The 17,194-nt window shown below is 39.2% G+C and overlaps 1 protein-coding gene across 4 annotated transcripts in view; it reads right to left on the bottom strand.

Moving 5' to 3' along the window:
- NELL1 (neural EGFL like 1) overlaps nt 1–17,194 on the bottom strand; it is a 372,071-nt gene that overhangs the window by 77,520 nt on the left and 277,357 nt on the right. For 3 of the 4 annotated variants that reach the window (XM_079966358.1, XM_079966357.1, XM_079966359.1), the window contains one exon: nt 6,456–6,551. The exons of the other annotated variant lie outside the window; for it this stretch is intronic. In XM_079966358.1, the coding sequence (XP_079822484.1) occupies nt 6,456–6,551 (96 nt within the window). The remainder of the gene's footprint in view (nt 1–6,455; nt 6,552–17,194) is intronic. 4 annotated transcript variants of the gene reach the window in all.

The following is a 17,194-nucleotide window of genomic DNA, read 5'->3' as shown; positions in this document are numbered from 1 at the left end:
AAACTGTAAATCCTAATTCATTACTTTCCCAATGAACAAAATAATTCACTTCATAAGAACTTAACTGTATTTCTCCTGCTGACAACTCGTATATAGAAACAAAACATGGCTGACTCCACAAAATGTGGCAACTGGAGCTATCTAGTCAGTTAACAAAGCAAAGTTTTGGGAGGGATGTCACGTGCCTCTTCCATGAGAGGTCCAGAGGGTGGCAACATGGAGAACAGGCCTTTTCTGCAGTGGCTCCCCAGTTGTGGAATGTTGTTCCCAGGAAGGCTCACCTGGCGCCTTCATTACATATCTGTAGGTGCCAGACTAAAATGTTTCTCTTCAACCAGGCATTTGGCTGATTGACATTGTATGGCTTTAAATTTGTTTGTAGGAAGTGGGGGTTATTGGTTTGTTTTTGCTTTTGCTTTATTATGTATCTTGTATTCTCATTTTGTTTCTTTCTGTGAACCGCCCTGGGATCTTCAGATGAAGGGTGGTATATCACCACCACCACTACTATTAACATAGTGACACCTAGCTTCACTTCATACTCAGTGTGAACATGGAGTCATGGAAAGAGGATCCATCCAAGTCCTACAGAATTTGAAAGCAGAGGTCAGCATTGTGCATGTGGGTGGGTGGTGGTGTCATGTTTGTAATATCTGATAGACGTTTTAAGGATTATGTGTGCTATACACCGTATTGGCCTGAATATAAACTGCACTTTTTTTTTCCAAATTCCAACTGTGAAAAGTTAAAGCGTGGCTTAAATTTGCGACCTTACAAAGATTGGCTTTTACGATATCACTGCTGAAACAGACATATGGTAAAATGGAATGGGTGTGAGTGCCTGTGGAATTTTAAGGGACCGGCTTATATTCGGGTATTGTCTTTTTTTCTCCCCCCCCCCCCCTCAAATTTTAAAGGTGCAGCTTATTTGCAGTTGTGGCTTATATTCGGACCAATAAGGTACAATGTTCATTTGTGTATTTTGCTTGTTAGTGTTTTATGTTATTGTTTACTGGAAAGCAATAAAAATAGTGCAGGTGGTGTGTGTGGTTTTTTTTTTTTAACTGCTTATAGATAGTAACCAAATGTGGTTTTGCAAGACAGGGCACCTGATTTTTGTCAACCTCCCTATGCAATGCAGCCCCCCTGTGCCCCTTAAAGCATCTCTTGAGGTTTGGGGAACCCTCTGAACAGTATGGAATGTGGCACAGAAGTCTGCCTCAAGCGAGCAAAAGCACTTCCCTTGCATGAAAGTCACCTTTAGATACAATCCATTTGTTGTAATCCTGGATTAGAGACCACAAACAATGGGGGGGGGGGTTAGAACTTTTGGTATATATCCGTAAACATTATTACGGTTCTACAATGCTACATGAACTACTAAAATTTCTATCATAATCATATTAAATAGTAAAAAATTATTTCCACTGAAATCAATGGTATGTTGTTCCAAGTAAATGCACCTTATTTACGATTGGTGTGACAATGCTTCAGAGTTCATTGCAACTACCTTCCCATTATAGCACTGTAAGTGGATTCAGAATAAGAACCAATCATTCACCAGTGACTGAAATGCAGCTACCTCTGGGGTGAAATTGTTTCTATCATTCTGTGCCAGCAGCAGTGTACAACACTTTAAGAGGAAAAGTGAATACTGAAATTGTGAGAGAAGGCACACAAAGTAATTACCAAAGCTGGAATTGGATCTAAGTTCTATTGGATCTTTAATGACCACAAGTGTTCAGGGCCTCCATTTTATGTCTCATTCAAAAGATGGATGAGTATCATTCCCAAAGTGCACAAAGACTAGGTTGGCAGTGTACAAAGAAGAGCTCTTCCATACGATCAAATAAGAAAGGGAATTTCACTCTTTCACATGAAAGCCCCTACAAGATGTATTTAATACATATTTCATGCTGAAAGAAAGAAAAAATTCACTATTGAAGACTATTTAAGATGTTGCACTTCTTAAATAGTAAAGAACTCATGATATTTGACTGCACGGGTTACTAAATTAGATAGTCCATTTCCAAAGAAGAAATGATTGCTGTGCTTAAGTGAGCGCTCTGTTCAGGCGAAGATCAAGGTCTGGAGAGATTTGTATCAATATAAAAAAAAATCTCAAAAATTTCTTTGATGCTCACTTCCTTGTGGTAAGGACGTTTGTTACATTTAAGTGATATCAAAAAATGAAGTGGCTAGAAGAAGAATCAGTCTAGATAAACTCAACTTCTTTTACTCTTACTGCATCAGAAAATAGCAAATTAATATTTGATGTTTCCTAGCTTATGAGACAAATGGTTTATTGAATACAACTGTCTCATGATTTCAACAGATGTTGATAGTGCTTAATTTGTATTTGTCAAGATAAGGATATATCTTTATTTATGGATATTTATGGAGCTTAGATATATGAGCATGTCCAGATTTTATATGAAAGATTTGTTATTCCTTTTTGTGCATCTCACAACCTTATGAAGCTGAAGAACTTTAATGCCTAATTATCCTATATGGACATAGAAAACTTCAAAATTAGTTAACTGTCACAGAACTAACTCTACATATCTCACTGTTACAGACATCATTATCATTATGATAGACAGAAGTATACTATTAAGCAAAATGTTGACTGTCTGTGAGCCTACAGATACTAACATACTTTCAAATGCTGTGTTTCACAAAACACCAAGGCAGAAGTAGTTTTTTAAAAAGCCAATGCCAGAAGTACTAGCATTTTTAGAGCTAAACCAAACCAACAAACAAAAAGAAAGAAAAGGCTGTTCTTTTCACCACAGTTTTAAATCCCTCAAACAGCGTCCTCCCCTTTTAAGCATATAATGTTTGTTTCCCAGTGCTGCTTGATTTGCTGAAATAAAACTGTCACAGAAAAACTAGGGCACAATTAGAAGTGGCAGTTCAGTTGCTCCCATCCAGAAACAGTGAGAGAAAATGACTGGCTTTGCTTTCACTTATGTCATCATGCAGCTAAAGATAATTAGATATAAATTGTCATTACATTAAGACTTTTGTGGTTCCTGATTGGCTCCGGGGTAGCAGGATAAAGAAAAGAGAAAAATTTTGGTTGCAGATAGGCTGGGGGGGGGCACACAAAAATTAATGGTAGGATTTGTCTCCCATGCCCTGGCCCAGAACCTCTTCAACCCTCCAAAAGCATGTTTTTCGGTCCTAAAATTGTTCATAGTGAAACACTACAGAGCGTCATAAAGAAACAGATGTCTCAGTGAAAAAGCAGGTAGGTAAAATTTGCAATCAGGGCCAGCCCAAGACATTTTGGCACCTGGGGTGAACCACAAATGGGATCCCTCCCTGGCTTGAGAAGAAAGAGTGAGTGGAGATCTACACCAGGAACAATGAAGATATACATTGAGAACAAGATAGGAGGAGACCACAGTCGCCTTACCTTGTTTCATGGGTGGGCCAGCCCTGTTTGCAATCTTGCCTCAGCTGCTGTATACAAAGGCAAGTCCACAGCTGCACTGTAATGTTTAATTAAATCGGATCTAAATTGCAACGGCCACCATTAGTAGTAAAGTCTTCTTAGCAATATGCTGCATTATGCATTTGCACAATTGACTTAAAGCTCCAATATCATCTTCACTTTGTTTTCTGCACATGCCATCAACATAAATCCTGAGCATTCGACAATCACTAAATCTGCAGGGAGCCTAATATCATCACTTCTGTGGGGGTGGCTAATGAACTACTGATCATTCTTACTAGAAAATAAAACTACTTGCATTTTAGTAATGATTTTTAACTGTCACAAGCTTATCTTACACATTTCTAGATGCTAAAGCATATTTAGACTATTACAAGTTGAGCCAATAGAAAATGTTCTGTTCTTGCAGATAATGTATAAAAAATCTTCTTTAATCACATAAGTCAATATAGCCATCTGAACAACAGAAAGAAAGGAAAAGAAAGGAAAGGAAAGGAAAGGAAAAGAAAAGAAAAGAAAAGAAAAGAAAAGAAAAGAAAAGAAAAGAAAAGAAAAGAAAAGAAAAGAAAAGAAAAGAAAAGAAAAAGGTCTGTAAGCCAAAGCTCCAGTTCGCCCCTTGGAATTGCTCACCAGAAGTGTTGTAATGAAAAAATTAGTATGCATTTGAGCCTGATTATCAGTCAGGCCCACCTGGTTTCTTTTCTGTGGTCTTTTTGGTAAAGTGACCTTTTTATTATTTATTTAGGCTTTTTAAATATATTTAATTTGAGATATCTAATTTTTATTTTTTCCTGCAGTTAGAAAACAAAGGGTTTAGTTTGTATTTTCATGGTTTTAGTTTTGCATTTTAATTATATTATATGTTAATATTGCATCTTATTCCCTGTTCTTTAAGCTGTCCAGAGAACATGTATTGATGGGTGGCTATATAAATATGGTAAAGAAATATAAGTTGGGCACATGCTAAAGGTATGCATTCCCACAATTAAATCTACAAGTAAACTACATTGGTCAACTAGCGGTCTTTCAAATGGTATAGCGCATTTTCTAGCATATATTAAATGCAAACCGGTCCTATTAGAATAATCCAGTAGCATCAGACAAAGGATGTGGAATAAATAACTAAAACAGTCCCAATTTTCCCTCTTTCAATAATTTAATTGCATAGTTCATATAAGGAGATTATCACTTTTCTGTAGCCCAGGTACTCCTTAAAGATAACCATCTATTTCAGGGGGTGGGGATCTGTTTCCCACCCAGAGATATTGCAATTGTTGCTATTATCTCCACAGAGTCTTCTTCATTTCTACCCTATCTTTGAAGATATCCATGTAGTATGTGCAAAGTATCTCTAAGCAACTTCTGTGCAGGTATGTAAAAACAAATAAATGCTGAAAGAGGAATAATCAAAGCTCTCAAGTAAGCAGCAGCGGTTCCCTCTGTAGATAGGTCATCTGGGATTGAGGGGAAGCAGTTGTCATCTGAAGCCTCCCCTCTTGTAGATTTCCTTTTCTGCTGGAGGGGTGAGGTGGGGAAAGGGAGGCAGCGGGGGGGGGGGGCAGCAGAGCCACATTCTGTCAGCTGTCTGCTGGGAAGCACCACCCTGAAGGACTTCAGTAGCCCCTTCTTAGAGACCCACCACTGGCAACACATCATCTCCAGGGAGGGACTCCTCTTAGAATAAGAGTCTATTACTTTCTTTTGAATGGCCTCATGATAAGGTTCAAGTGAGAGGACGTGTTTGGCTTGGCTTGTGGTTTTGTTTTCTTTTGAATATGTTCATTATTTTGTGCTTTTAACTAAAACCATTGTTTTACGTTTTAACTACAGGTATTTGGATTATGCATTCTGTGTTTTTATATTGTAATCTTCTCCTGTGAACCGTCCTGAGACCTGCGGGTATAGGGCGGTATATATATTTAATAAATAATTTAGTAGTAGTAGTAGTAGTAGTAGTAGTTGCTATTATACTAATTCTGATGAGAACAATTCCATGTCATATATATTTTCAGCATCTTGCTTGACTTATGAGGGAGGAGGCCTTCTTGTTTTTTAAAATGTTAATTTCTCTGTGAGACCTATGGGCATTTACTGTGGGTGTTCATCTGTTTTGGAAAGCTGCCTGTGGGAGTAGGTTTATTGAGGTATTAAGCATTTTAATAAATATGTCTATCAACCAGACACTGCTATGAGGCACTGGACTGGTGCTCAGTTGCATGTTTATTATTTGGTTTAAGGACCTTGTGATTACTCATAGCTTATACTGCATCTATTTAAAGGGTTGTTATTACTTATGAAATATTTTGTTCATAGTATTGAAATGCTTTGGTAGGTTGTATTTGTAGTAATCAGTCATTCCTGGTATAATCTAATGGCTTATTGCTATTCTGCTATTGTGAACTGCAATACAATTATGGAAAAACAACAGACAAATAAACCTGATGACGATGATGACTATGTGTTTCTCCCCTCCTCTCCAGCATCTTCTACTGTAGAGAATCTCAAAAGGAGTTTCACTATTGCTTGCAGCCTTTGAAAACAATTCTCTACATTTTGCACAATTATCTAAGCTTATTCTCTGACAAGCATGCACAAGAGTTTGCACATCCAAGTCCCTGCATTTTTCCTCTCATCAGCACATGAAAACATTTATGCATCTATCAGCTGATCATTCCTCACCACCCCAACCCCACCGATTGAATTTCTGTCAGCCAGAATTGGAAATAAGAAGCTTCTGGCCATCTATAATATTTGCCCACATTAATGCAAGTACAATATATACATATATTTGAAATCCAACCCGGCAGAATATTTTGCTATTAGACATTGGGAAGTTTTCAAAGTATGCTACATAAACCATGTCCTGATAGAAGCACTCAGTTATAGAATAACCAATAAAAATAAATATCAACAAATAAATCTGTATATTGATTGGAAAAGAAAAGCAGCATTTTATAAGCCAGGATAAGTCACTGATAAGAATTTGGAATGTTACCTTTTTCACAATGATTTCCCGTGAATCCAGAAGGGCAGGCACACTTATTAGGGGCTACACATGTCCCACCATATCTGCACCCTTCTTCACAGAATGCTGGAAAAAAACAACAACCACTGATTACATATACAGACTTTTTCTATTTTTATGCACTTGTGAAACAATAAACGAAGAAAAACAGAATTCCTTATGGCAAAATAGCCCAAGTCCAATCTGCTGCAAGCCAGCCAGCAAAATGTTACTGCTACAGGGAGAAAAATGAAAGCCTCAAGGCAAATTGACAACAAAATTTTAATGATTATCTGGCATGGACGTTTAAAGAATAATACATACCATTTTGGAGCAGCACTAAACCCAAAGCGATATCTGCATTTGGGTGCTCTTAGTAACCTTTAGAGGATGTGGTGAAGAGCAAAGGAATTCCATGTTTCATTTTGATGATTTAAGAGTCAGCTACAAGTGTGATATTTAATCTTCTATGTAGTAATTCACTAGCAGAAATGTTCAATGGAATAATGTATTCATGGACCACAATCCAGAGAACTGTGAGATTAACGCCATACAAGTTTTTTGACATCTACTTTGAAAATGTGGGAGACTTTCAGAAATTAGTTGCAGTATTGCATAGGATGGGACTGTTTGGAGAGGGGGAAAGAAAAGAGCCCCCCACTGGAAACCTCGCAGAGTATTTTTCAATGAACACTACAAAACTGTGGACATTATATTTTTGACCTTCTAAACTGTGAACATTATATTTTTGACCTTCTAAACAAAATTATGCTTGGTTTTTTTATTTAAAAAAACCTCTATAATATATTTGTGGAACACTAAACCAATTAACAAATTATTGTTAACACATGACAGAGTACTGAGGTAGGAAGGAGAAGTGAACAGGATGTGGAGAAAAGGTAAAAGAAATTAGCTTTTGAATACATTCCTTACATTGTTTGTGCAACTGGTCAAATAAATTTATGCCTGATTCAAATGTTATGCAGTTACTTCTCCATGGCTAAATTCCACATAGCTCTGGTAAAATTTGAGTAATGAAACCACATGGGATGGGTGGATCACAAAATGTCCAGATAAGGAATCCCACAATTCCATTATTCAAAGGTTATTTGATCAACATGGATTTAGCCATGAGAAAGTGGCAACTACATTGACAAGAAACATTGGGCCATAGTCATGTATCCTATTATACTACAAAGAAGAGAACAGTTAAGTCTATGGATTTGTATGCAAAACTGCCCTTTTCCCCCATGGATGCCACTGGAGATCTTGTAAATGATTTTGGTTGAGGCACCCAGAGTATTGCACCCTCATAAGGAATATAAATCAAAGTCCTATGCACAGTGATTCTCAAGGCAAACAGTGGGCTACAGAAAATAAACCACAGGTAATTTTTAAAAAGTAGCTTCTGCCTCAGAGTTAACAGCAGAGCCACCAAGCAATATTGTAAGACGCAGTCACAGATGGAGTGTTGCTAAAGAAAAGCTTCTACTGGTCTGACAAGGGATATAGAGACGTGAAACAGAATAGGTGCTTCAGATTTACTGTGTGATATACCACAACCAAGAGGGCACAACCAGAAGGACACAATATTGGCCATTAGGATTTTAATTATTATGTGTAACTGCTCATTGGTGAACAGAGCAAATAAGAGTACCAGCTCCTCTTTCAATAGACTGCTTAACTGGTCCATGCTGTTCCAATGCTACACATTATGGGTCTCTTTGTGGACCACTATACAGAATAAAGAATACAAATGACAGTTAACCGAATAAGAAACCTTAATTTGAGATGAAATTCTATATTGTAAATATATTGCAAACAACAAAACTATTAAATGATGGTGATTCTGCTTGCTGACCCACATAAAAAGACAATGCATGGATCAGTTGGCATGGCAACAGGTAGAGTTAAAGCTACAACAGTTAATGAAACAGCACAAGGCAGCCATCTTCCACTTACGCAACATGATCATTTTGACAGCAACCAAAGCCAGAGTAGTCATGACAGCCAGCTATATAACTTTTCATAACATTACACCCAAGCTCAGTGTGGTTTTGTAGATAAATTACAACTGGCTAAGCTAAAATAGAAGAATGTCATTTTCTAAAGATAGTCATCTTTTTGATGCTTCAGACATACTATAGGAAGTCAGGATAGCAAGGCCACACACACCTGAGATATCTTTAAGAAGACTGTATCTGGACTCTGAAAGTGCCCTCAGGCTTTTTAGGTTTTTCTAATGTGCCCTCAGGCTTTTTAGGTTTTTCTAATGTTTTTCTAAAGTCTTCTCCTCTGTTTATTTTTTCTAATGCTTTGGTGTGTACTAGTGTTTTTAATAAGTTGAGTGATAGCCAGATACTTCGTACTTGAAGCACTGAAACTTCTGGCTTTTGCATAGGTGGAATGGAGCCTACTGTGCTGCTCCACTTCCCTCTGCCTCTGCCTCTGACCCCACCCACCACTGACATGCAGCCCCTAAGAGGGGGGAGGTCCCCCTACAGAGGAATATGGCCCTTGAGTTGAAAAAGGTATACCCAACAGTTTTATGGTATGCCCCTCCCTGGTTATCAGTTCAGATGAAGGTTGGTCTAGAAAGATCTTTAATAATAAGCAAGCACACAAATCACATTTGTCAAGTCTGCAGTGATTATGATGATGCATCCCTAGTTGTTGTCGTTGGCTACAGACAACCTGTGAAATCACAAAGTATGTGGCAGCTGAGTGAATATAAAGGTGGGCCTTTTCTTCTTCCCCAATAGAACACAACAGGTGGCAACTGCTACGATATATTCAGCATTGCCCATTCTCCTTTCACTTGGAGGAGGCGGATTGAAAGATGGATGGATCAGATCTTTTCTTTCTTCTTTTTTCTTTGTGAACAAGCTAGAATGCATTCTGACACCTTGAAGAGTAACAAACTGTATAATGGCACGAGAGTTGCTGCTGCTGCTGCTGCATATGGATAGTGAAGCCAGAAGGAAATTAAATGCATAGACTACTGACTGGCAATTGCATCATTAACACCAACTGTTCACAAGAGCAGTTCACAGAAAGCTTAGGTTGTTTAGAAATTTTGCCAGAGGTGCTAAGGCAACTTGCCTTAGGTCAGAATGGTCCAGTATAATGAAGAGTAGAAAAGAAAGTTATACTAAACCCTAAATGATATTACAGAATAACTCCCCCCCCCCTCCCCACAGGACAGCTAATTCTGATCAAATTATTCCTTTCTCGGGAAAATGAAATTGCTTAGTACTTGACAAAATTCAAGTTGAAACAACGAAATCTTTATTAGCCTCAGAGATATCACTAAGTAGAAATGATATTGAATTAACATTAAAATGCAATACTGTATGGAGGGAATTAGTATTCCCAGCACAAGAGCTGTTGAGAGCAACTGCTATGTACAAAGAAGGAAAGAGAAATGAATTGTCGGTCTTTTCATCAAATTATGATGAACTTATCTCTGGCATATATTTCAAGATAACAGTACATCTCAAGTGTCAGGTGTCATTTAATGTGTGTGGTAAGCGCCTGGCACACATATAGTGTTATATCTAATGCTGTATTTCCTGACAGAAGGCTTTTTGATATAGCAAGTAGATGGTTATACGAATTGAAGAGGAGGGGGTTGTTTTATCTGATCCTGCTTTCCCTCCATATCTGTGCCCCTCCAAATCTGCTCCAGGGAGTGGGGAAAGAGTTGTGCAGAAGAAAGGGAAAAATAGTTTCCCTCCCCCTTCCATTCACGAAGGAATGGAATCATTCCACTGAATCAAAGAGCCATCCACAAACAAAATAACAGTATTGGATGCAACACATCATGAAATAGAGCAGATGTGAATCTGGGGTTAGGGAAATAAGAGTTCCCTATGCGTAGAAATATTTTCTGCTGTTCTTTTATCTAAGTGTGATGCAATTCCTTGTGATCCTGTAAAATAAGAAAGACACCTTTGAGGATGTGACTGCTATAAGATACTGTAAATTCAATGCGATAGTGGGTTGTTGTTTTATTGAATGGGTTACAGTGCTTTCGGATTATGCAGCATGATAACTTCATGAATCAATGGCATTGTATCGACCATGCATTTTAACCTTTTGCAATAACCGAATGTGAAATATATGATCCTACAAAACAGTGGTTCTGGCTAAAAATATATACCTTTATATAATCTTTGTAATGTTTTCATTCGGGTTAGCTATTTTGTCCACACAGAAACCACCTTCTGCCAAGCACTGAAAGAGTGGGGTGGGGAATAGAAATCAGCTCACTCACTACACAGTTAATTGAGAAAAAACATGTTTGTATCAACTGAAGCTCTAAGTCTCTAATGAAATAGCCTATCTTTGTGCTTACACTTCTTAATAAGTCTCATAGCTGTTTGCGTCAAAAGACTTCTGCTGTGTTTCAAACCCTTCAATAACACAGTTTTCTTAGGGAACAACATAATACTTCAGAACAACACAGAGGATTTTCAGTCCCTCATAGCAGGTTCCTGGTAATCTGAGAAGGCTAAACTAAACTTGATAAATCCCTATAGAGTCTTGTACAGCTAATATGCCTCCATTAATACATTTTATCCTTGTGCCTGTTTACAGGTATAAATTTTGTTAAAATAGTGCTTACTGAACCTGCAATAGATCACTTTATTGAGTAAATTAAATGTGAACATTAGTAAAATAAAATCCCCAGGAAATCTGAATGTGCCAGTGCTGTAGCACCATAATCTTCAAAATGATTTCCACATAATTTTATCCACGAAGAACAGAATCACCACCACTATTTTCAATGTGGATTAACCAATGATAAACAAAATGCAATTTTACAGCCATATTTCTTCCTTCCCTGTTCTTTCAAGCATCTTTCAAGAGTTGAGTGTGAAACGTTGTTTCTTCCTCTGCCTCCTGGCTCTTTGGTGCAGACTGTAAAGGTATCATGACTGAAATTGCTCAGGATATTGCTCCTGTTTGGATGACCAGACAATGGAATATAAGTGGGATAAGGTGGTCATTTGAATAACATTTGAGGCCCTAAACAACTTTTGACTAAGTTAATGCCATCATTGGCTCCCTGGTATATTCCTGAGCTTAGGGTGAGAAAACAAGCTGAAATATGGCTTGGGTGCTAATGGAGGAAATATCTGGTCAAATGCAACCAAACTCTGGTGAACGCTCATCACTGAGCCTACCTAGTGGCAGTGAAGGCAGTGAAGGCAATGAAGAAGGCATACTTGCTGCCCCCATTGCAGCCTATGTCGTCCAGCAGAGCTTTTCTGGGTAGTGCCAGGCCTCTTACAGTCGGGCCCAAAGGAGGTGGTGGAATTGTGTTCTCCTCCCCTTCAGAACCTTCTCAAAATCATATAAGATACAGTAGGCCATAAAGATCAATAAAATACCCGTATTTTTCGCTCTATAACACGCACCCGACCATAACACACATGTAGTTTTTAGAGGAGGAAAATCCGTAGGCATGCCACCCGTAGGCATTCCCTCCATAACACACACAGACATTTCCCCTTACTTTTTAGGAGGAAAAAAGTGAGTGTTATGGTGCAAAAAATACGGTACATTTCATCGAATTAACAGTCTCACGCATGAGATTCCAGAATGTATACATCTATATTCGCCAAGGGGTTAGATAAAGCGTGTTCTCCATAACAGAGAGCACGTGTTGCGGTTGGGGAAACAGGCCACCCTGCAGTGACTAGGCAAATTTGGTGAGGAACCCAAGCCTTTAAGTGGTTAACTTTGGGTTGCTGGGGAGTTTTGATTGTTGCCAATTTGGAGGAGGGGTCAGAGTCTTTAAATACAGGGGCCAGACGTAGGACGTCCTCTTGGCCATTTTGCACCGGATCACCCGCCCTCCCTCCCTTTTATAGGGTGGTTTTTTCATATCGCTTGACCTTGCTATGCCTGTCATGGGGTCGTTCGCCTTGGTGCGGGGGCCTGGTAGGAATTTTGCCATCTGGCTGATTGGCTGGTGCCATTTGGTTTTTGCCTACTGCGTAGCAAATCGTCACAACTTGTAAGGTTGGCGGTTAGGCATTGGTTAAATTGGTGCTTGGAGGGGTAAGTGCCTATCCCTCCAAATGATGCGAAGGGAATTCCGTTAAAGGAATCCAGGGGCTTGCCATTCTTTTCGTCCTTGTCCCCGGAGTCGGACTTGGGCCGTGCAAGCCCCACCGGAACATGAGGGTGAGAGGTGATGGTCTGTGTCCCAGCCTCATTTTCTCACCCAATACTTGTTTCCCATGCTGGCTTCCGCTGGTGTCCGGAAGGCCAGCTGGCTTCCGCTGGTGTCCGGAAGGCCAGCTCTGTCCCTGAGGGCAAGGACAGATAGTCATAACCAATGCCTAAGCAACCACTCACATTTTTTTGTATTTTAATAAAGTTGTGGCCAAAATTATGCCAAAAACCTTAAACAAAAAATCATGTGTGAAGTGTGAATTTTTTGGTGGGTGGCATTGTGGGACTCAACACGCAAATTACCGTACCTAATAACAACCTATATTGCCACATTTTACTTATGGTTAGTGTAACACCATGCCTCTATCTCTTTAAAACTATTTGCCCATCGTTACTTGTGCAGTGAAGTTAAACCATAAACAGAAGTCTCTTCATTTTCATCTTTCAGCTCTTTTGGAGCCAACAAACATATTCTGTCAGAGGCTTCTGACAGGAATTATTTCAAGTAGACTGACTTTTCTCTCCTCCCCCTTCTCCAGATGTCACAATGAAGAAAGCACAAGTAGCAGTCAGCGAACTATGCTTCATTTAAAAAAGGCTTTTAGATATCTATACACACTTCACAAAGCCACTGACCTGTTCAGTTTGGCAGAACATTGAGCTGCAAGCAGGCCATAATTATATTTCGTTGTGCTAAAGGCTTTTCTACCTGTACTTATGTTTATAGATTTATTTTATATATAGGAAAGGTGGAGACATTGAACCACACACCATTAGCAGAAATGTGCCTTGTTTTTTTTCAAAATGTACCAATATATGTCCTGAGGACTCTCTTTAGAGATCTAGCTGACTGCACAGAAGCTGCAGGTAAGGGCTGTGTCTGTAATCCCACTGCTTTAAGTTTCCACAGCGCACCATGTTCTTCCCCTGAACAGGTAAACATTATCAAATAAAACAAAGGAACATGGATTTCTCCATTGAGTGAAATTCTGAAAGAAATTAATCTGTGCTTTGTTTCAGTCACTGTAATAAATATTACATACTTTGCATGATATTTGAGTGTAGCAGACACTTGATTACTGAGCGTTGCAACTCTTAATATTCAAAAATATATTTTATTGCTTAATTTAATTTATTCATTTTTAATATCCATGAATGGCTACTCTGCTGAAAGTACTCAAGATCTTAAAAACTGAGATTCACAAACTGTGAAATGCCTTCTTCTCTTGAAGGGTATGAAATTCTCAGCATAGAATCCTAAGGCAGGTGATGTCCTTTCCACCAGGTAAGACCTAGGAAGAATGAATGCCCCTAGGAAAAAGAACATCACTGGAAAACATAGGATCTTTAAAGGTGGCTACATCCTTGTTGGCGTGTTCTGGTCCATGGGGTCACGAAGAGTCGGACACAACTAAACGACTAAACAACATCATCCTTGTTGCCCCATTGTAATTTGTGATGGAGGGAATTCAGAAACGGGTGCAATTTTATTGCCAGGTTTCATAGTATACAGTGTTAGAAGAAGAATCTGAGATATGTCTTGTGTGGGTTGGCCCATCTTGCAGGATATATGTGGATCCTGTATTTAGCTGCAAACTACTACTCTAGTTTCCAATCTCTAGTGTCCCAAGTTCTCAGTCTCCCCTTCTCTGTCATCCTCCATTATAATGCACTTTCTTTTTATTGCCCCCATTCCCGCCACCCCCTCATTGATACATTCTAATAATTGAAACTTGCTCCTTATAAATATTTATAATTTACATTTCTAAGTGTCGCCTCTAGATGGCTAACAAAATATTATTAAATAAAACAGAACTCCAATCAAGTTGTACAATAAAATATCAAGTGCAAAGCTGATTATGTTTTAATATGTGTGCAACTCTTATCTGAGAAGTTCTAAATTCTTCATCAATATAATGGGAAAGGTAAATGCTAAATTAATACTGTTGCTGATCAAATTCCATTTGTATCTACATATAATCCTTGACAAGCAAAAAGAAGGCAAGGCTATGCATTCAACCCTGAAATGTCACTTCAACAGACCACTAATGTAGCTGTCCACTACAGGTGGAGATAGTTCCTCCATATAACTATGAAATATGAGGGGTCTCCATCTTGAACTACCACTATTGCAAAGGTCTCTTTGCAGCATTTCAGAAGAAAAGATGCAACTGAGCAAAAAGAAAGTGACAGATTGGGGCCCTTTTGAATTCTTGTATCCCAGGCAACCAGAAGAGGAATAACTGTGTCTGTAGTATAGCTTTGACTGTGGGTATATGATTTCCTGAAGCTTACTCGCATCTCTCACCCCCGGGTCCATCAAGGTTTGGAGCTAACTCACCCAAATTACTGCCAGAAACAACATGGAAATGGTACAACTATACACCATAATGAGCAGAAATGATTTACTTTGGGTTTTCCCAAGGACTGAGTTTCGTTTCGACAGATAATTAAATTAACTCAAGTTCATTATTTGACAAGCATACCTTAAAACCATTCAGATTTAATAGGAGATTGATGGTATGAACATAAAGAAGCATAGGTGGATCAGGCCAGTGACCCATCTAGTCCAACATCCTGTTCTCATGTTGGCCAATCAGTTGCCCATGAGAAGCCCACCAACTGAGTTGGTTTCTGAGCCTAAAATCTGAGCTGAAATTACTCACATCACTACAAGTTACAGTAGAGGATGAATATATCTTCTGCAAACTCTGCGCACATTCACATAAGCACAGAATTGAGTTTTAAAGTTAGCAATACCCACCAATCCAAGGCCAGGATCTTAGGTAAAGGTAAAGGTACCCCTGCCCGTACGGGCCAGTCTTGACAGACTCTGGGGTTGTGCGCCCATCTCACTTAAGAGGCCGAGGGCCAGCGCTGTCCGGAGAAACTTCCGGGTCACGTGGCCAGCGTGACATCGCTGCTCTGGCCAGAGCCAGAGCCAGAGCCAGAGCCGCACACGGAAACGCCGTTTACCTTCCCGCTGGTAAGCGGTCCCTATTTATCTACTTGCACCCGGAGGTGCTTTCGAACTGCTAGGTTGGCAGGCGCTGGGACCGAGCAGCGGGAGCGCACCCCGCCGCAGGGATTCAAACCGCCGACCTTTCGATCGGCAAGCCCTAGGCGCTGAGGCTTTAGCAATACCCACCAATCCAAGGCCAGGATCTTAGTCTGTTGCAATTATGTGTTTGTTTCTCACTGTAGAGCTGTGTCTAATGCACAGCAAGGAGTACATCTACAGAATGCTTTCAAACCACATGTGTGGCAAATGATGTTTTCCCCAACACAAGAAACATGAGAACGTCTTACCAGTGATTATAAGAATCACACATAGTTTGGTTATCTACAGCAATAAAAAACTAATTATTTTGCTTGGATTCCAGCAAGGGAGTTAATTTCCAGAGTCAGAATTTATCTCTTTGATTAATACTGTGGTGGTGGTGGTGGTGGTGGTGGTTGTTGTTCCAGCAGCAATCCCCTCAAATTCCAGGGAGCAGGCAAATATCTAAGCATATTTTATTGCATAAATACTCTAAGTACATAAGGAAATAAAATATGTAAATATTTGTGATTTCACAAGGGTTTTGTTCATGAGCAAAATATACAGATAAAAATATGTCTTAATTTCTGTTGCTTTATGTTTATGAGAATCACATTACATCAGTTTACTAAAATGTATATAAGTATAATTAAAATTAATTGAAACAATAAAGCACAGAAATACCACAATAAAGTACTTACTGTGATAAATTTCTTTTTTGAAAACACCCCCTTTCCCCTACATCTTACAAAAAACTGTATCCTAAAACTGTATCATGTATTGTGATGCTCTTCAATTTTAGCAGGATTTATTTTACTTCAGGTGACAGAAATATACACTCCGCACTTTACATCCATTGCAACAGATGGCAGTGTGTGTGTGTGTGCGCGCGTACACACATACACACACACACACACACACACACACACACACACACACAGCAATCCATGTATACCACTAATCACTGAAATGTACAAATGCAAAAGCAAATAAAATTTTAACCCTATCAAGGTTATAATGCAGATATCTTATATCAACATTATGAACTCTAAAATAAAAGGTAAAGGGACCCCTGACCATTAGGTCCAGTTGCGGATGACTCTGGGGTTGCAGTGCTCATCTCGCTTTACTGGCCGAGGAAGCCGGCATACAGCTTCCGGGTCATGTGGCCAGCATGATTAAGCCACTTCTGGCGAACCAGAGCAGCACACGGAAACACCATTTACGTTCCCGCTGGAAGGTACTTACACTTTGATGTGCTTTCGAACTGCTAGGTTGGCAGGAGCAGGGACCGAGCAATGGGAGCTCACCCCGTCGCTGGGATTCAAACTGCTGACTTTCTGATCGGCAAGCCCTAGGATCTCTATAACTGTATAATACCTCATCTTGTATGATAAACATAAAAAACTTTAAAAGGCATGTTATCAGGATAATTATCTACACAGTTTAAATAAATAAATGAGTCCTCCCTCAACATATATAATTTCTTTAGAATCAGCCAAAA

The sequence above is a fragment of the Podarcis cretensis genome (genome assembly GCF_951804945.1).
Source record: "Podarcis cretensis genome assembly, chromosome: 1".
Lineage (NCBI taxonomy): Eukaryota > Metazoa > Chordata > Lepidosauria > Squamata > Lacertidae > Podarcis > Podarcis cretensis.
The sequence above is the reverse complement of the archived record's forward strand: the minus strand, read 5'-3'. Positions and strand labels throughout refer to the sequence as shown.